This window comes from Rhinoderma darwinii, chromosome 4 (assembly GCF_050947455.1).
Source record: "Rhinoderma darwinii isolate aRhiDar2 chromosome 4, aRhiDar2.hap1, whole genome shotgun sequence".
NCBI classification, from domain to species: Eukaryota; Metazoa; Chordata; class Amphibia; order Anura; family Rhinodermatidae; genus Rhinoderma; species Rhinoderma darwinii.
This window is the reverse complement of record NC_134690.1, coordinates 352837069-352858138: the sequence shown is the minus strand read 5'-3', so window position 1 is coordinate 352858138 and position 21070 is coordinate 352837069. Positions and strand designations below refer to the sequence as shown.

The 21070-nt window shown below is 42.4% G+C and overlaps 1 protein-coding gene across 4 annotated transcripts in view; it reads left to right on the top strand.

Moving 5' to 3' along the window:
* RALGAPA2 (Ral GTPase activating protein catalytic subunit alpha 2) overlaps nt 1-13929 on the top strand; it is a 283670-nt gene extending 269741 nt beyond the window's left edge. For 2 of the 4 annotated variants that reach the window (XM_075862976.1, XM_075862974.1), the window contains one exon: nt 10576-10809. In XM_075862976.1, the coding sequence (XP_075719091.1) occupies nt 10576-10727 (152 nt within the window). In that variant the 3' untranslated portion in view covers nt 10728-10809. Of the gene's footprint in view, nt 1-10575; nt 10810-12031 lie in introns of those variants that run through there. The other 2 variants (XM_075862975.1, XM_075862977.1) reach the window with 2 other exon arrangements.
* The last annotated feature ends 7141 nt before the right edge of the window (nt 13930-21070 follow it).

Below are 21070 nucleotides of genomic sequence, written 5' to 3'. Positions count from 1 at the left end.
CACAGCTTACAACTGATTTCTAGTTGTCTAAGCACTACTATATCCAGTGATAAGCTTATAACAAAACGGGGTTGTCCAAAGTAACCTCCTTGTCTTTAAACTGGTGTCTTGCCACATTTAATATGGACACTATACTTTCTTCACGTTCTATAGGACCCCACTACGTCTAAACCCTCCATAATAAATACGGTGATGCCACAATACATAAAATATGTAGTAATAAACAGGTGAGATCTCTTCTCAGGAATCACAAACATTGTGATGTCACAGCATAAAAGGATATGGGCAAAGTGCAGAAATAATACAGGAGTAATAGTGATGTCACAGTAGAGGGATAATATACATTGAAGTAATAGGAAAGGATTATGTCACTGTACAGTAATCATGGTCTCAGTGTGTCACAATACAGGGATGATGCAAAGTGATGTCACAATACCCCAATAACAAACAGTGATGCCACAGTACATGGATAATAAACTATGTAAAGTCATAGAGAGTTATTGCGCAAAGTGATGTCACATGGGAATAACATGTATAGTGATGTCACAGAACATAGTCCTGACACAAGAATACGAAACACTGCATCATAATGCATGCAGAGATGTCACAGTACAGCGATAATAAACACTGGTATTCCTCATGTGACATAGTGACAGGCACTAGGGCCCAGATAAGACTTGCATTCCCCATTGTTACACTCCCTGATCATAAGCCTGTGTGATTACATCAGCATGGTCCCCTTTTCTTATATCCCTGTCGGTCATTGTGAGTTCCCGCAGTGACACCTGTATGGCTTGAACATGTACACGAATGAGCAGAGCTGACAGTGCAGAAATGGCCACACCCCCAAAGCAAAAAGTGTAATGAACTGTAGTTTAATAATGATGTAATTAAAGGGAGTCTGTTACCAGTCGTCACTGCTAGTTAGGTATAGAGTAAAGCAGTGGCCACATACCTATTGTTACATATGTCTTGCAAAAGTGTAAAAAAATTTATTGATTTATTCCTACGCATGCAAATTGGGGACAAAGTATCTGCCGAATCGGAAAGTGTCCTGCATTTTCATCTCCAACTTGTCCCTTCCCCTCTGGAGTTGACTGATGTCTCTGCTAGCTAGAGCGGCAAATGAAGCAGCAGACAAACAGAGCCTAAAAAGCAAACACAGATGTCAGAACTGGGGGCCTTTGGTAGGCCCCCGCTGTCATGGAAACCATCGGCACCCCTCAATTGCATCACAGGGGTGCCGATGGAGTGACACAAAGCCCCCTCCCTCTGAAACCACTTAAATGCTGCGGTCGCTATTGACCCCGGCATCTAAGGGGTTAAACAAGCAGGATCGGAAGTAACTCTAATCCTGCCCGTTAGAGCAGGAGCCGGGGGGTGAAAAGGTGCCGTGTGGCATAAGTACCCTTAATGACCGCCCATACCCCTTTTAATGAGGTTAAAAGCAGTGTGTTCCTGTGCTCAACAATTCTGAAAAGCCCCAAAGAAAGAGAGATTTTATTTACATTTAGGTGCAGGAACTTTAAGGGTAAGTTCACACGGAGTTTTTTTGCAGGAGGAAAATCTGCCTCAAAATTCCTTTTTGAATTTTGAGGCAGATTTTCCTCTGCCTGCACGCCGATTTTCACTGCGTTTTTCGCCCGTGGGCATAAAACGCAGTGAAACCGCTTTCTCTGCCTCCCATTGATGTCAATGGGAGGTCAGAGGCGTAAACGCCTGAAGATAGGGCATGTCCCTTCTTTTTCCTGCGAGCAGGTTTTTTAAATCAATGGGAGGCATTTTCGGCTGTTTTTTTTGGGTGTTTTGCGGCGCGGTTTCTGTGTGAACTCACCCTAAAATATCATTTTATGGCTTTTTATCGAGCTATAAGAACACTTAAAAGAGGGCCTGTCACCTCTCCTGACATCTGTTTTAGTAAATACTTGTATACCCCATGAAATAACAATTCTAGAGCATCTTTTATTAGAACTCTGTGTTGTGCTATTCCTCTGTTATTCCTGCTAGAAATTTATGAATAAATTGACAACTGGGTGTTACAAGTTGGGGGCATGTCCCCACACAGTCTGACACTGTCCAATCAGTGCCCAGTTTCAGACTGTGACATGGGGAATGGTAACACCCAGTTCTCCATTCCTAAATTTCTAGGATGAAGAGAGAAACGGCACAATGCAAAGTTCTAAATAAAATTATGTTCAAGAATTGTTATTTAATGGGGAATACAATTATTTACTAAAATAGACATGTCAGGAGAGGTGACAGGTACTTTTTTAAAACTAGGGCGCTCCCTTTAGGCCTTATTTACACGAGCGTTGCGCACCTCGGACGTGAAAACCGTTAGTTTTACACGTCCGAGGTGCATCCGTGCTCGGCGCTGCGGGACGCGATGTCTCGCATCCCCCATATATGAGTCTATGGAGTGATGCGTGAAAAGATAGGACATGTCCTATTTTCCCACGGTCCGTTGAAACCACGGCTGTGTGAACGGCCACATTGAATTACATAGGTCCGTGGAACGACCGCTGTTTCAACGGCCGTCCCACGGACGATTAACACGCTAGTGTAAATAAGGCCTCATCAGACGGCAGAATTTTAATCCGTATTTTACTTCAGTATTTGGAATTCAAACCCAGGAGAGTGTCCATAACGTGGAAGATACTGATGCAACATAGTGACCAAAAAACTTCCGTCTCAATGACGCTTAGGCCCAGTTCAGAGTTTTTTGCAGGCAGAAAGAAATCTGCCTCAGAATTCCTTCAGGAATTTTGAGAGCGATTTTGACTTGCCTGCGCTTTTTTGACGCGTTTATCGCAGCGTTTTTAACCCCTGGACATTGAAGCTAATGCGAGGGCCGTGGGCAAAAAATCCACAAAAAAAATGCTCAGTAACTAGCGCTGCAGGTTTTTTCTGCCTCCTATTGATTTCAATGGGAGGTCAGAGGCAGAAACCGCAGCGAGATAGGGCATTCCGCTTTTGTCTTACCCGCGAGCGGTTAAAATCTGCTCTGGTAAAACGCCTCTACCTCCCATTGAAATCAATCGAGGGCTATTTTTTGGTAAGGATTCCGATGCAGTTTCCATGTCAAAATCAGCACAAAAAAAAATGCGTGTGAACAGGGCCTAAGGCTGTTTTTTTGGGGTCCCGACTACTGATGCAACATCAGGACCCCCGTGGGGAAACTGAACTTAGATCAATATATTAAGTTTGGATCAGTAGAACCATAGGGTGTAATATGTGGGTGAAAAACGACCACGTCTGAATCCACATAATACAGAGATAATAAACTGTGATATCTCTTCTCTGGGAGTTTAAACAGTGATGTCTCCGAATATGGATAATGAGCAAAGTGCTGAATAACACAGGAATAATATTCACAGTGATGCCACAGTACAGTAGGAAAGTGGTATGTCACAATAAAGTAATCATCGTCTCCTTTTATTACGATACAGGGATAATGCATAAAGTGATGTGACAATACCCGAGTAACAAACACAGTGATGTCACCGTACATGGATAATAAACAATGTGAAGTCAAAGTAAAGTGTTATTGCACACCGTGATGTCGGTTTGTGTGCAGGGCCGGCCTTAGGATAGATGGCGCCCTGTGCGAAATGATCTTTCAGCGCCCCACCCCATCATTTAAAAAAAAAAATGCCCCATAAAAAAATTATTGTGCCCCCATACAGTAGAATAATAATATTTAATAATATAATATATTACAACCCGTTCAAGGACACAGTATTTTGTCCTCTAATTGTGGCCACAGTATTATGCCACCTGTAGTACCCCTACACAGTATAATGTGCGCTTAGTGGCCTCCACACAGTATAGTGCCCGCTGTAGATTTTGCCATACAGCCTCCCTGTAGACCGTGCCATAATCCCCCATCTCCTCCTTGTAGATCATGCCATACAGCCCCCCCACCTCCCCCTTGTAGACAGTGCCATACAGTCCCCCACCTCCCCCTTGTAGACAGTGCCCCCAAACAAAAACAAAAATTGTACTCACCTAGGCCCCGTTCCCATGACTAACTGAGCTGCTCCACGACGTAATCTTGTAGCCTGGTACAGAGTTTCCCAACCTTTTTGGACTCGAAGCAGCACTGGAAAAAGAAAATTTCCTCTCGGCACCCCTACCAAAAATTGTTTCGAGAAAGACAGAAAACCGTAAAAAAAAAAAAAAAAAAAAAGCTGTTGAAGCCAATGCAAAAGACGCAGGCAAAAAAAGCTCCACAGGTATTTTCTGCCTCCTATCAATTTCAATTGGAGGTCAGAGGCGGAAACCACTTGAAGACCATCTGCCCCCCACTCACAGTAAAATGACCATCCGCCCGCCACTCACAGTAAAATTACCATCAGCCCGCCACTCACAGATTCCCCCTGTAGGTAGCGCCATACAGCCCCCTTGTAGGTAGCGCCACACAGCCCCCTGGTGGCGAGCGCCACACAGCCCCCTGGTGGCGAGCGCCACACAGCCCCCTGGTGGCGAACGCCACACAGCCCCCTGGTGGCGAACGCCACACAGCCCCCTTTTAGATAGCAAATCCCCCCCTTCCTGTAGATAGCGCCACTGTAGCTCCCTGAAGGAGCGGAATCCCCATGTGGCCAGGAATTTTGCTCCTGGAGCGCTCCTTGATGTCTCTGTCCATCTGTGGACAGTGATCAGGGGAAACTCCTGCAGCGGAATCCCCGTCCACAGCGTTGCCGACGCTGTGACCGGGGATTCCACTCCAGGAGAAGCTCCTGTCGTCTGTTTCCATTTATGGACAATGACGTCATTGGCTTCTCCTGGAGTGGAATCCCCGGTCACAGCGTCTGCAACACTGTGGACGGGGATTCCACTGCAGCTGCAGGAGTTTCCCCTGATGTCACTGTCCATATATGGACAGAGACATCAAGGTGCGCTCCAGGAGCGGAATCCCCGGCCACACAGGGTTCCGCTCCTTCAGGGAGCTACAGTGGCGCTAGTAGATAGCAGAGCATGAGATACCTCACTTCTCTGCTATAGTGCCGCCGCTACTGCTGTAGCAGCCACAGCAGCTGATAAAGGTGCCACCGCCCTCATGGCCGTTGTCTTCGCTGCAGCCGCCATGGCCGCTACAGCGGTAGCGACGGCACTAAGTGAAGAAGCGCCTGGGCGGAAAGGCGACTGCTGAGTCGCCGGACCCAGGCTCTTCTGAAACGAGCAGGGGAAGGGAGCCAGCGCAGCGCCCCCTTCCACCTGCTGGAGTGATGCGCCCTGTGCGAAGGCACAGCTCGCACACCCCTAAGGCCGGCCCTGTTTGTGAGTAACAATGTCATAGAACAGTTATTAGGTCACAAAACATAATTAGGCTGAGTTCACACGGTGCCAATATGATGCGTAAATGCACGCAGCATTTCCGTCCTATGCGCCGCAGGGAATTCCGGGTGAAAAACTGCACCAGACTGGTGCAGTTTCTCGGCCTAGAATGTCCGCTGCGGAAACTGCAGCACTTAGCCGGCCTACTATTATGCCGGCCTCTTGTGAAGACGTTTCATCCCAAGAGACTTCTGCAGCCTGTGATTTGCTGCAGCGGCGGTCAGATGGGATGAAGCGCCATCCCAAGAGGTCAACCTCTTGGGATGACTTTTCCATGTGACGACCGATACAGCCTGTGATTGGCTGCAGCGGTCACATGGGTTGAAACGTCATCTCAAGAGGCAGGTAAGTATGCAGCTTTTTGTTTTTTTCCTGATTTTGCTTTTTTTGCAGCGGAATCGCGAACCCACCGTAAAAAAAAAGCAAAACTGCTATTTGTTGCGGGTTTTACCTCCCCATTGAATTCAATGGGGAAAACCCGCAACAAATAAGCACCGTTTTATTCAAATCCAATTTTCCGCTCAGTATTTGCACAGCGTGTGGATGACATTTTGTTTTATCTCATCCATTTTGCTGCTAATGTATTTGCTGCAGATTTTCCGCAACTAACTCCATTGCAGAAAATCTGCAGTATTTACGCAACATGTGAACTGACCCTTACAGTGACGTTACAAATAAAGGCTAAGGACAACAGTGATGTCACAACACAGTGATATTAAACACTGGTTTTAGTTTTATTTAAAGGGGTTGGCTTTTTTTATGTCTAATGTTAACAAATGTGTGGGAAAGATGAATATATGCAGCTTTCTAATATCTACTCTTTAGATGGTCTGCGTTATTTTGGAAGCCACGTCCCCTTTTAGCCAAGCCTTCTGTCTCGACTGCACGATGCTCCGGTCCAGAACATGGACGCAAATGGAGGGTAATGTGACGAGGCACGTCTACCAACTTCTTCCATTGAAACACACTGCACATGTGCTATGTCAAAGACCTGCGCAAGTTCAGATGAAAGTATTGTAGCGCAGGAGCAATGTGTTTCAACAGAGCCTTCACAAGCCGCTTTATCGGCAGCCATTTTCTCGATGGGCGCGTTGTGCAATCGGAACTTGGATTCACAAATAGAGAAAACGGCACAGTACTTGTGAAACGTAGACATTCGTATGTTGAATATGTTTCTTTCCCACATATTCGTTAACGTTAGACAAAAAGTGGCCAACCCCTTTAACATGATTTAGAAAGAGGCCTATTATTTACATGTATGTGCAGGATTTCTTTGATGATATATTCTGACGTCTTATTGAGCTATTAGAACTCTTAAAATATAAGAGAGCCTTTAAGAGTAAGTTGTTTTTTAGCGTCCCTATTACGACTGCAACACCCAAACCCCCCCGGGGCAACTCAACTTAGATCACCATATGGTAATCTAATTTGGTTTAGTAGAATGGACGCTGCGACCATAAGTCAGCCTTAAGAAACCAGCCTTAACCATCTATAAATCACAGCAAAACTCTCCAGTCTACATCTACAGTGTACTATATTATTAAGAAGATAATTACCCATCTAGCATTTCAGGATTTGCGTTATTTTGGATTTGTGCATCTCTTTCGTATTCTCCATCTCTTTAATGGCATCAACTTTATTATCACTTCCCTCCATTGTGTTGGGAGATTTTTGCATGTGCAGTTTGTGGCATTATCTCATGATTTAAAGATGATGCATAAAGAGAGTAAGTGATGAAATTAAATTCCCTCTTACCGAACTGCCCAGAGAGACTGTGCGCCAACTGAAAGCAACAACAGTCCTCGATTGCAGCAGACATCTCTGAATTCCTCGGTGCACGGTTATAATTGTACTGGGAAAGATTTGTTACACACAGGCTTTAATTTTATTCATTTTTTGTTGTGTTTGATCGCTGCACCTCATCTGGTCCCATTCAGACAAGCTATTTTGTCATGACCTTCAGTCATCTTCCTCTTTAGGGAATGATTGCGTTGTAAATTAATGTTTAAAATATCAAAGTGCTATCTCACGTAATCCACGGCCTCAACCTGGGATTTGCAGGATGTCATCCTCCTGATTTTTTTAGTTTTTTAGGATTTATGCTTTATTTGGATACGAGAGGTGAGGTAAACAAAGCTGAAACCTGCTCACCAATCATAAAAACACAGACAAAACGCGTGCGGTTTACTCCTGACCTACGCGTTTCATCACCTTTTGTTTAAGTATGTAATTATTGATGGGTGCTTCACTATGTCACTAAAGACTTCTAGAAAGCACATTGCTTAAAGGGGCTATCCAGATTTAGGAAAAAAAGGATCTGCTTTTTTTACCCCAGAAACAGCGCCACTCTTGTGCATGGGCTCAATCCCTCATCCCCAATCAAGTGAATGTGGCTAACCTGCAATTTCAGCCATGGACAGCCCCTTTGAGAGCATTGCTGGTAGGCAGGAACAACCTAAATGATTGCCATGCTAGAGGGCATCGCATTGTTTACCTCAGACTTGATTCACATAATGGAAAGCGCATTGTATTTTATTTCTTCAATGACTTGCTATCTAGGGAGCATTGCTTAGGATTCAGTCATTCTTTCCTATATGCGCTCCCAACCTCTGAGCACAATTTGTGCAGAATATTCACCTAGCCCCTAAATTCTAACCACCAGCAGATTGTATATCTCCCAGTGAATGGCATAGGCCAAAATCGGGATAGATTTCTTCTATCTTGTCGCATTTTAAATGTTTCAGATCATCCAACTAATTTTGATATAAGATAAAGACAACACGAGTAAACACAAAATCATCATTCCATTTATTGAGGATAAAGATTTATTTAAAACCTATATAACGCATGTGGCAACGTAATTGCCCCCTAAACCTAATAACTGGTCATGCCACCCTTGGCAGTAACAACTGCAATTAAATGTTTGCAATGACTCACTGAGATTTTTACATCGCTGTGGAGGAATTTTGGCCCACTCGTGTTTTAATTTGGCTACATTGAGGTTTTTTGAGTATAAACTGCTAGTTTTAGGTCTTACCACAGCATCTCATTAAGGCTGGATTCACACGAGCATGTTCGGTCTGTAAAGGACGGAACATATTTCTGCCGCTAATCCTGGACCGAACACACTGCAGGGAGCCGAGCTCCTAGCATTATAGTTATGTACGATGCTAGGAGTCCCTGCCTCTCCATTGAACTACTGTCCCGTACTGAAAACATGATTACAGTACGGGACAGTTGTCCTGCAGCAAGGCAGGGACTCCTAGCGTCGTACATAACTGATGCTAGGAGCTCGGCTCCCTGCAGTGTGTTCGGTCCGGGATTAGCGGCCGAAATACGTTCCGTCGATGTAGCTACTTACCTGCAAACGCTGATGCTGCTGCAGAATCAACTGTAGCCTCTGGTGCCGGTGTCCTCGCTCGTCTGACACGATGCAGGACCTGTGAGTGACGTCACAGCGTGATCTCTCGAGAACACGCTGTGTCTGCACTGCCAGAAGCTGGGCGTTCTGAAGAGAAGTGGATGATACTTCTCATCAGAGCGCCCAGCTAGTAAAAGTATTAAAAACGCCCCGATGTACGCACATAATACACGCCCACTTGGACTTTTACTTTTAAACACACCCACTTGGACTTTTGCAAGCCTCATTTGCATAAATACAAAAATGGTCATAACTTGGCCAAAAATGCTCGTTTTTAAAAATAAAAACGTTACTGTAATCTACATTGCAGCGCCTATCTGCTGCAATAGCAGATAGGGGTTGCAAAATCTGGTGACAGAGCCTCTTTAAGTAGCTAAGGGGGCTTTTACTTTTTCACATAAGGCCAAGTAGGGCTGGAAATTAAATAATTTAAAAATAACTGTGTTTACTTTGATTAGTTTTATGGTCTGAAGCATTCAAGTGTGATAAATATGCAAGAACAGAAGAAATTGGAAAGGGGGCCAATACTTTTTCACAGTACATATATCCTAGAGAGCCAACTGCATAGGACCCTTCCTATTGGGTGTTGTCTAGTATAACACTGTCTTGCAGCCATTACTATCATGAAGTATTAGCAAAATATATACTTATCAATCAGCAGACCTTATAGGTTAATATAATGAGTCTTTAGGTATGTATGATATTAGGCAAATCAGATTTTCAAATTAAATCGGAATCTGTGAACTTTGTAAAAATTGCTCTCTTCACTCTTTTTTAAAAAAAAATATCTTTTGTTGTGGGTTGTTTGTGTGTTAGTTCTTTATCGTGAAGGCTAGGTTTGGCCCAGTTATGGTGGCAAACACTATCTAGGCGGTGTATCATACATGGTAGTAGTAAATCCTAATTATTAAGGCGGCTTCATTTTATATATTTTTTTTTACAAAGCAGCGGTTGTTTTATTGTTTTTTTGGTGACCCTTGGTTCTGCTGATAACCGTATACACATTGTTTTCCTGACTATTCAATGTAAGTTGTGATATGCCTTTGCAGATTTATTGGAAGTTATAGGTATCTTATATGGTGACTTATTTGCTGTAACGGAGAATATAGTCATTGGTAGAGATATTGTGCCTCATGAAAACTAGTGCAAACCAATTAGATTTCAGCTTCTACTTTTGTCAAAGCGGGTCTGAAAATGAAAGCAGCAATCTGATTGGTTGCTATGGGCAACACCCTTAGTTCTTGTCTGCATTAGTTTTCATACATGAGGCCTAGTAGGCTGTAAGATTGAAGTCCGTTTTGCTGTCTATTTCTTGTGTATGTCCTTTTAATGCAAGAAAAGGGACTATATTATTGTTCATAGACTCTTCTAATAAAATGTCGCTTGCATTGTTCGCCAATAATTTACGTCATTTTTGCTTGTTAGTGAACCTTTGCTTCCATATTAAGAAGGGACATTACTTTGGCATCTCAGTTCTGTAGTGTAGCTGGCACATATCTGCCGCTAAACCTATATCTCCAGGCACACGGCATGTAAAAATGGAAGCCACGGTTTTCAGGCAGCTTGAGATAACGTTATATGGAGAGTGTCTGGAAGAATGTATAGTCGTTAAAATCCCAGCACATGTTTCAGCTTTGAATAACAGTCATCCTGAAGAAATGCTATCAAATTACCAATTTTTGTATAAACCTGTTGCTTCGGACATTCTGTTGGGACCTGCTCGACTTTTCGAAAGTTATGGAAATCTTGTCATGGCAGTGTAAATATTCTCTCAATATCTTGCCTCATGTCTTTTTTTGTTTTAATTTTTTTAGGTCTCCCTTCAAGTACCAGTTCTGATCTGTCAGTAAGCACCGGACCGGAACCACCAGAGCCCACCTCTCCAACACTAACCCGTGCCACCAGAACGAAAGTTTCGGGAAAGCTTCGACGCTCTGCCAGTGCGGTCAGCAAATCTTCCAATTGAAGCACTTTTTTTTTATACTGAACTCTAAAGAGCTGTTTTTAAATCTAAAAAGAAAAAAAAATATATAAAAATATAAATATGACTTTGCACCTGTGAAAATTACTTTTTAAAAAGGAAGAGCTGTGCAATGTTGTAATGTGTGTCTACCGGGGCAGGACCCCCCTGGGCAAGTTGTTAGTAAAGTAAACCATCCTTTAGGCACGAAGGTATGATGCAACTATGGTTGTAACATTGATGATGGCAAGAGGATTGACAAAGTGTAATGATGCAACCGCACCAAAGGACAAGGGACCACATAACCAGCAAGCAGGAGACACACCGCACTTCTTTGTAGGCATTTTAGGTATTAAGGATGTAATTGCCTCATATTGTTATGACTTAGGCTTTCACGGCTGGGAAGTGGAACAGAGAGCAGACTAAACAATGCTTGGGTGCTGCATCTTTAGAAGCCACGTGTATCTTATAACCTGGGTTAACTACGGGACAGGCTGGAGTTTCGATCTGTGGTAGCAGGGCCTTAAATATGTGAATTTTTCCAATGGTGTGTATAAAAGAAGGAAAAAAAAAAAGTATATATATATTTTTAATTATCTGCCGAGATCCCGGCCCAAATATTTAGAGTTGGCTTAAAAAATTTTTTTAAGAGAATTCCACCTTAAGCGTCTACTGACATGTCACAATGACCATCAGAAGATGCTATGGGTGGTGGTCCGTGAGCTCAGACACCCACCAATGTCAAATAGGTCTAGACTTCCCTCACTCACGAATGGCATTTGCTGAAGATGCTTTTAAGGTGGACGTCTCCTTTAAGTATGTTCTTAGTATATTCCATGGCATCTCATAGAGTAGATCTCCGATATGCTTCTTTTTCCTCTTTTTGGCTTTTCTCCTGTTATTTTGCATGGTTTCAGCACATATTTATACAATTCTGTTTTAAATGTTTTATTTGAGACCCATATTCCCCAAATGACGAAAAAAAATTGATTTAAAGTTTTGTTTAAGGCTTATTTGTTTTAAAGTTCATGTTCGATTGACCGTATTGTCGTCGTGGCCTTGTATGCTGTTTTCACATCTGTGTAATAGATACTGCTTACTTTTTGTGTGACCTTCTACATATTTGATCTTCTGAATTAGCTGCTTAGAAAGATTTTCAATGTGAATCATTTATGTTCAGTTCCATTAGTCATATGAAGTAGATGTCTTTAAAATGCAGCTGGATGCATCTTGGGGCACTTGTGTGTTTTGTGTGTGTCTATGGGATTTTTGCACTAATTTAAGTGATTTTTTTTCTGTTCTCTATACAGGTTTGTACCAATTAGTTTGATGTAAGTAGGGACTGTTGATTACACTGAAATGTTGTTCTGTGGACTAAGTGACGAGCAGAAGCTTTATTTCGACTTCCAGACAGAAACGGCAAAGCATTAAGCAGTGTGAATCTCCTGAGGCTAAATCAACAGATGTCTTCACAGTGAGATAGCCTGCTACTGTTAAAATCCATGCCTTGCGGACGCCTCTCCTGATCGTGCCACCTTCTCCTGCTCATCTCCAGCAGGTCAACTGCAAATTAGTAGTAATTGTATCATTTGCATATTGGAGATACAGTTTACGCGTTTGTGTTATTTTGTAGAAAGAATTTGCTCTTGATTTACACCTACTAAAAAAGGACCGATTTGCACTGGCAGAAATCTTTGCATTATAGTTAAGGGGGCCGAAGACAACCCGATACTTTAACCAATAAAACCGAAATGCGTGGGTAATGATTGGGATCTATATTACTCCAATAATTGTGGCTTTTTTATGTGAGCCAACTTATGTATTCACGGTTAAGCAGGCTTTCCCCATAATAAAATAATATTGAAACACTCATCGGATCAGGGATATATTTGGGCGACTATGGCTACCTAATTCTACTGTGATTTTATACCATACACTGGTAAATCTACAGCATAACGCTAATCTGGAACGGTCAGGATATCCTGATTTAGGATTTCACTTTGTGTATATAGCAGATTCACATAAATAGGAACAATATTTTTTAAAGGAGTTGTCTGAGATCCGGAAAAAAAAGTATGCTTTTATTTTTCCAAAAATGGTGCCACTTTTGTCCATGGTCTGTTTCTGGTATTGCAGCATAGCCCCATTCAAGTGAATGGGGCTGAGTTGCAATACTTGACACAGCCTATGCACAAGATCGGCGCGGTAGAGGGCAGCCATTTTATTCACCGTTTTATTTATTTACTATGACTATTTGCCTCAGTCGTGTCACTGAATCTTAGTGACTGAAAAGTCTGTTTCCATAAGGAATACCATGTCGGCAAACAAAATGGCCGCCTTCAAATGTTTCTGAGGCTTATATCCGTAAATGTGAATGTAAATGCTGCCTAAGATAAAGTGAAGATGTTGTAGGTTTACAAGGGGTTCTTGTGAATTCATTTCACATCTCATTTACAGTAGGAACAAGCATCATTTGGGTTTGTTTGCTTTCACAGAGCAAAGGATTATACGAGGTTCTTTCAGGATTCACGCGCTTCATCTTGGTGAGATTTATACAGCAAAGATTATTTCCACTCAGGGTGATGTGAAGGAGAGGATTTGAGCACTTTGGCTGTCAGTTCCTCTGGAATTACAAAGGTGATGCCAGTAAATATGAGTCAGTGCGGAAATCAGGATCGTATTCATCTTGCCTATCACCATTAAGTCTGTTTTAGAAGCTGTCAGTCAGTCGCTATTCAGTCCATACCACCCAGTCTTTACTTGTATGTAACGTGAAATGTAAAAGAAGGAAATAATGGACCAGGGAGATTTATATTTTTTTGTTCTTTCCTTTAAAATATTGTTTGTCTTGATCTTAAATGACTGGGATTGAACAGGGTTCTTTGTGTTCTTGTGGGTTGTACGTGAACTTGATATTCTGGGTTTGTGGCCTTGCTCTGTGTGCGGGGCCACCTTCTCACAGGCCTTTCTCTTACTGGCTGGGGAGGTTCTCAGTGTGAACAGTCACTTCTGGATGTTCTATATTCTTGAATTCTATTAGATGTTGTACATAGGAGTATAAATGTATATTATAAATCATGTTCTTTATATTGAGGGTGTGCTATAAGAAATGCGGGTCCTTTTCAATTTTCCCTTTTGGTGCATTAATTGTAATATTTGTAAAACAAAATGAATGCTTGAAAAACCCAAATTTACTGCTGACATATCATTCTTTTCTTTTTAAATATTTCCTAAAATTGTGTTTTTTTCCTAAACTCAATTGAATTTAAATAAAAGTATTTAAAATTCACGATTTGTGTCTTTTTATATATGTGTGCAATAAATGACATTATTTCTAGTTGCTTATCTAGAGCCAACATATTTTTTGCAGTGCTGTACAGTTTTCACCAATCACTTCAGTTGCTGTCAATTTCATAGAACTAATTCACTGTATTTTAACGATATATATTGTGCTCCCACTGACCGCTGACATCTATGCGTGCATGCTTCCGTGTTGTGCAGTAGAATATCTGCTGCTGAAGATATATCGCTGGCATCCTGGCCAGACTGACAGACCCCTGATGATAAGTATAGAAACGCGTATGTGCATCTGTACATTGGGAGAATCTGGTGCGGTTAACGCAGGCTCCTGTGTGAACAAGGGTCCAAACCACTGCTTTACCAATGTTATACGCTGATTCCATATTTTGATATCTCTGTTTACATACCCAGTCATTAAGGGTTCGCAAACGAACTAGGACTGGGAGTATTCTGTTTAATACGTTTTTAAATACACGGTTGGGCTTTTCACAGTGGTGATTGTACCCCTGTTTTTAGATAGCTATGAAATAAAAATTATACATTTTACTCATTTATCACTTCAGTGAATTTTCAATTTCATAGAACCCAACTCCTCTACAGTGAAGGAAATAAGTATTTGATCCCTTGCTGATTTTGTAAGTTTGCCCACTGTGAAAGTCATGAACAGTCTAGAATTTTTAGGCTAGGTTAATTTTACAAGTGAGAGGTAGATTATATAGAAAAAAAAAAAAAAAGAAAATCACATAGTCAAAATTATATATATTTATTTGCATTGTGCACAGAGAAATAAGTATTTGATCCCCTACCAACCATTAAGAGTTCAGCCTCCTCCAGACCAGTTACATGCTCCAAATCAACTTGGTGCCTGCATTAAAGACAGCTGTCTTAAATGGTCACCTGTATAACAGACTCCTGTCCACAGACTCAATTAATCAGTCTGACTCTAACCTCTACAACATGGGCAAGACCAAAGAGCTTTCTAAGGATGTCAGGGACAAGATCATAGACCTGCACAAGGCTGGAATGGGCTACAAAACCATAAGTAAGACGCTGGGTGAGAAGGAGACAACTGTTGGTGCAATAGTAAGAAAATGGAAGACATACAGAATGACTGTCAATCGACGTCGATCTGGGGCTCCATGCAAAATCTCACCTCGTGGGGTATCCTTGATCCTGAGGAAGGTGAGAGCTCAGCCGAAAACTACACGGGGGGAACTTGTTAATGATCTCAAGGCAGCTGGGACTACAGTCACCAAGAAAACCATTGGTAACACATTACGCCGTAATGGATTAAAATCCTGCAGTGCCCGCAAGGTCCCCCTGCTCAAGAAGGCACATGTACAGGCCCGTCTGAAGTTTGCAAATGAACATCTGGATGATTCTGAGAGTGATTGGGAGAAGGTGCTTTGGTCAGATGAGACTAAAATTTAGCTCTTTGGCATTAACTCAACTCGCCGTGTTTGGAGGAAGAGAAATGCTGCCTATGACCCAAAGAACACCATCCGCACTGTCAAGCATGGAGGTGGAAACATTATGTTTTGGGGGTGTTTCTCTGCTAAGGGCACAGGACTACTTCACCGCATCAATGGGAGAATGGATGGAGCCATGTACCGTCAAATCCTGAGTGACAACCTCCTTCCCTCCACCAGGACATTAAAAATGGCTCGTGGCTGGGTCTTCCACCACGACAATGACTCGAAACATACAGCCAAGGCAACAAAGGAGTGGCTCAAAAAGAAGCACATTAAGGTCATGGAGTGGCCTAGCCAGTCTCCAGACCTTAATCCCATCGAAAACTTATGGAGGGAGCTGAAGATCCGAGTTGCCAAGCGACAGCCTTGAAATCTTAATGATTTACAGATGATCTGCAAAGAGGAGTGGGCCAAAATTCCATCTAACATGTGTGCAAGCCTCATCATCAACTACAAAAAACGTCTGACTGCTGTGCTTGCCAACAAGGGTTTTGCCACCAAGTATTAAGTCTTGTTTGGCAAAGGGATCAAACACTTATTTCTCTGTGCACAATGCAAATAAATATATATTATTTTGACTGTGATTTTCATTTTTTTTTTTTTTTATATAATCTATCTCTCACTGGTAAAATTAACCTAGCCTAAAAATTCTAGACTGTTCATGTCTTTGACAGTGGGCAAACTTACAAAATCAGCAAGGGATCAAATACTTATTTCCTTCACTGTATATGTGGGTGGAAAGCCACACAAACACCATGTAGATGATGTTCTTGGTCAGATTCGAACCCAGGACACACTTGGCTAACCACTGAACCATCATGCCGCTCTCCATCTATGTTCATATTAAACGGTTTCATAGCGATCATCAAACATTTTGGACTATCTATACTTACGGCCTAGTAGGGCATATTAGGAGATCACTGTCTATAACTCTCCCATTTGGGATTATTATCATTATGTTCCTAAAGCCTCATGTATCAGTCAACTGTTTGCCCAGAACAACCGGACTGCAGCTTTAATGTTCTAAACTAAAGTAAAAAATGAAAAACATAATTTAAAGAGGTTGTTTTGGCCCTTTGGATAGATGGTCCATGGTGCAAACTGTGCAATGGTACAATTGTTAATCAGTTGACAATTTTGAGGGTGGGGTAACAAGTTATTCAGATGTTTCACAACCGTTCATGCACAAACGAGCGTTCACAGAACGCTCATTCCCGATATTTGCCCTATGTAAACAGGACAACGATCAGCCGTTGAACGAGCAAATGCTCGTTCATCGGCTGATTTTATCATTTTAAATTACGAAAATATCATCGTTCTCGGCAGCGCAGGGAGACGTGCTGCCGACATGATAGAAATATATGGGGATGAGCGATCGTAGTAGCAAGTGCTCGGCCCCATACGCTCCTTGTGAAAGGAGAAAACAAGTGCCGATCGTTGATTGGCGCTTGTTTACACGGACTGTGTAAGGCCTCATGCCCACTTCAGTTATTTTCTTCAGGGTGCTATCCGTTTTTTTAACTGATCGCACCCTGACACATTCATTTCTATGGGGCCATGCACACATCCGTTGTTTTGACTGTTCCGTTCGTCCGTTCCGTCAAATGTAGTGCATGTCCTACTTTTGTCCGTCATTCAGTGACCGCGGGGCCCATTGAAGTCTGAGTTTGTCAAACAAACGGACGGCACACGGAAAGCATTCGTCAGTTTTCCACGGACCCGTTGCTAAGCAACGGCAGGGAGTGCCAAAGTTCCATGCATTCAACACACAAGATGGATTTTAACGGACCATTTAAAACGGAAGACAAACAGAAGCACAACATCCATTTAAAACGGAACAGACGCGGAGTGACAACGGAAATCACACGGATGTCATAACAGAGACATGGATCCGTTTTAAACAGGTGTAAAAATGGTGAGGGATGTGTGCATGAGGCCTAAGGCTTCGTTCACATCTGCGTCAGGGCTCTGTTCATGTGTTCTGTCTGAGCTTTCCGTCCGGGGAACCCCTGAACGAAACCCTGACTGAAACAAACGGAAACCATAGGTTTCCGTTTGCATCACCATTTACTTCAATAGTGACCGATCCGGTGCAAATGGTTTCTATTTGTCCCTGTTGTGCAAGGGTTCTGTTGTTTTGACGGAATGAATCACGCAGTCTACTACGGTATTGATTCCATCAAAACGATAGAACCCTTGCACAACTGAGACAAACAGAAACCATTTGCATCGGATCCATCACCATTGAAATCAATGGTGATGGAAACAGAAACCTATGGTATGACCTTTATTATCAATTACTTATTGATGGTGGCAATTTATTTGATAACACTACATGACTAGCTCCATTTTTCATTGCAGCCCACATCTAAATTTCAACAATATCACTTTGATTTCGACCCATGGTCTTCCTGGAAATAGCACTTGTATGGATCAATCATTTCTTGCCAGCAGGTGAGCGTGATTGATAGAAATACTTACACTTAGGCCTTATTTACACGAGCGTATTTCACATCCGTGATACGCGCGTGAAAATCACGCACGTCGCACAGAGCTATGCAAGTCAATGGGGCCATTCAGACATTCCGAGTTTTTCACGCAGCGTGCGTCCGCTGTGTGAAACTCACTGCATGTCCTATACTTGAAAGTTTTTTGGCGCATCACACTCCCATTGAAGTCAATTGGTGCGTGAAAATCACAGACAGCACACGGACGCACATCCATGTGCTGTGCGTGATTCGTGCAACAGTTGCTCAAGAAATGATGGGAGAAAGAAAACCACCTCCTTAATTTAATTTTGTAAACTTCAAAATTCTGACATTCCATCTGAGCTTTCCGTCAGAATGGAGCCTGACCAAAACAAACGGAAGCCATAGGTTTCCGTTTCCATCACCATTGATTGATTTCAATGGTGACTGATCCGGTGCAAATGGTTTCAGTTTATCACTGTTGTGCAAGGGTTCTGTCGTTTTGATGGAATCAATACCATAGTCAACTGTGCTACAGGGACAAACGGAAACCATTTGCACCGGATCCGTCACCATTAAAATCAATGGTTTTCCCTTTGTCTCAGTCAGGGTTCTGTTCATGGGTTCCCCTGATGGAAAGCTCAGACGGAACCCATGAACGGAGCCCTGATGCAGATGTCAACGAAGCCTTAGACCACCCTAGGCCACTGGCTGGGAGGAATAACTATATAACCATCATGCTGAGTTATCGGAGAATGAGTACATTGTATTGTTGATTTGCATGGGGATAGGCAGTGATATGATATAATAAAACGTTCTTGCTTGTGACCGTTTAGATCTATACAGCATATATATGTATATGTATATGTATGAGTGCGTATAGATAGATATATATGACATGTTATGGAAGTAAATGTTGGCAATACTTTCATTTGTATGAAGACCATTCTGTGTTTTACAGTGCTATCATTAAAATACCCCCCATATATACATGATCATCCATTACTTCCGAGGACATTTCTCACTTTACTGCCATGCATGAAATAATTTACCAGCTTTTGTTAAATCTAGTGGAAGTGTCAGTCAGTCAGATTACCATATATTTGCCTATTGACTACTTCTCTTGCCTGTTAAGGGGGTTATACACAGGGCAATTATCTGGCAAACGATCGTTTATTTACTAATAATATTATAACAAGCGATCATCCCCATAGCTCCTGGTTACAGGAGCAGACGAGCGCCGATCTGTCTCGTTAATGGGCGCTCGCTGCATCGGCCAAAATCGGCCGGTGTAATAGGGCCTTAACACACCTCTGACAGGAGAGACTCTCTAGATTCAGTAAATATCACAAGGACAATAAACCAAAGAAAGAAAAAAACACACAAAAGGCCTATTTCTCAGTCTGAAACATGTTCAAGCTCCTGAAACGAACAGTCTTGCAGAGATCTGGTATAGATAATGGTAGTAAGCTGCTGAAGAGTGGGACCTAGCTAGGACATGACTTCACTTGCCCAATCTAGAGACATATAGCCAGGGAAAATCTGTCAAAATACACCCTCTTGTGCTCCCCATAGTGTATGCCGATTAGAGTTTCTGCCACCTTGCACCATCATTGCCTGCCATAGAGCCCCATTATTGGCAGCAACCGTTTTCGCTCATCTGCTCCTTGCTTCCACATTCCCTAACACGCTGGAAGATGCATCAGAACAGCCACTGATCTTTACGCGCAGAGGAAGCAAAGACGAAGGCTACCAACGCTTGGTCTCATACAACCTGAGCTGTGCTTTGTTTTTTGTCTTTTCTACAGTAGTATTATCAGGGAGGACTTTTACATGCTAGGATTCCCTCTATTCAATTCTCTCTCTACATGACTCTTCCTCACATTGCTTCCTGTCCTTATTAAACTCTTCGTGTGTCCTGTAGGAATATTCACAGTTAATTCCCAGCTTCTTTTTAATACGCCTTAACCTCTTCTTTCCAATACCGTGACCTCTGCTCTGCTGCTACTACTACGTTGACCTCCGAAACAGAGCCATCGCTCCAGGACCAACAAATTTGTGCTGTATAAAAAATAATTGGTTGGACCCAATTGCAGCAGATAGTAATTTCTGGATTCACTGCAGCCTCCACTAGCAGCTTACTATATACTGCTTATACATTGAACTCAATAATAGAACTGTATTCAATGAGCTCCCACTAGTGGCCAGCTACAATTTTATTATTTAACTTTATAGCTTTGCAGGGGATTTTGAGCCCTTTATCATAAAAATGGGGCTCAGACCATTATAAAGATATATTACAAAATAAATTAGCAGTGAATTCTGGACTTCGAATAACACCATGGTGTTAAAGTTTGACATTCACTTCAGGTTTATGGTCTGATCCTCCAATTATTAGCTAATCGGACATTATAAAAGGGTGGTCCCTTTATCTAATGTGTTTTTGTCTTTATTGTGGTCAGAGTTCCATTTTTATGAAACAGCGCTCCAAATCCCCTGTATAGACTCATCTCTTAATAAATCTGTCGCATCTTTCCGCTTGCCGTTCGCCACAATTGTGGTACAACAGCCACTGTGGTGGAGTTGGTGACTGAAGAGATTTGTGAACATTTAGGCCTCATGCACACGAACGTATTTTTGTCCTCCCATAAATACTGGCGTAAATACGGGTCCTTGTTCACACGTATTCGACCCGTATTGCACCAGTATTTACGGACCCGTGCCCGTAAATAAGGGTCTGGTGTCACATGTATTCCACCCGTATTTACGGGCACGTTTTCGCTGCAAAATTACACTGCAGTAATTGGCAGCCCTTCTCTTTATCAGTGCAGGATAGAGAGAAGGGACAGCCCTTTCCACAGTAAAAGTAAAAGAAATTCATACTTACCCGGCCGTTGTCTTGGTGACGCGTCCCTCTCTTGACATCCAGTCCAACCTCCCTGGATGACGCGGCAGTACACGTGACCGCTGCAGCTTGTGATTGGCTGCAGTGGTCACATGGGCTGAAACGTCATCCCTAGAAGCCGGACTGGAGGAAGAAGCAGGGAGTTCTGGGTAAGTATGAACGTCTTTTTTTTTTTTTTTACATGTTGATCTATATTGTGATCGG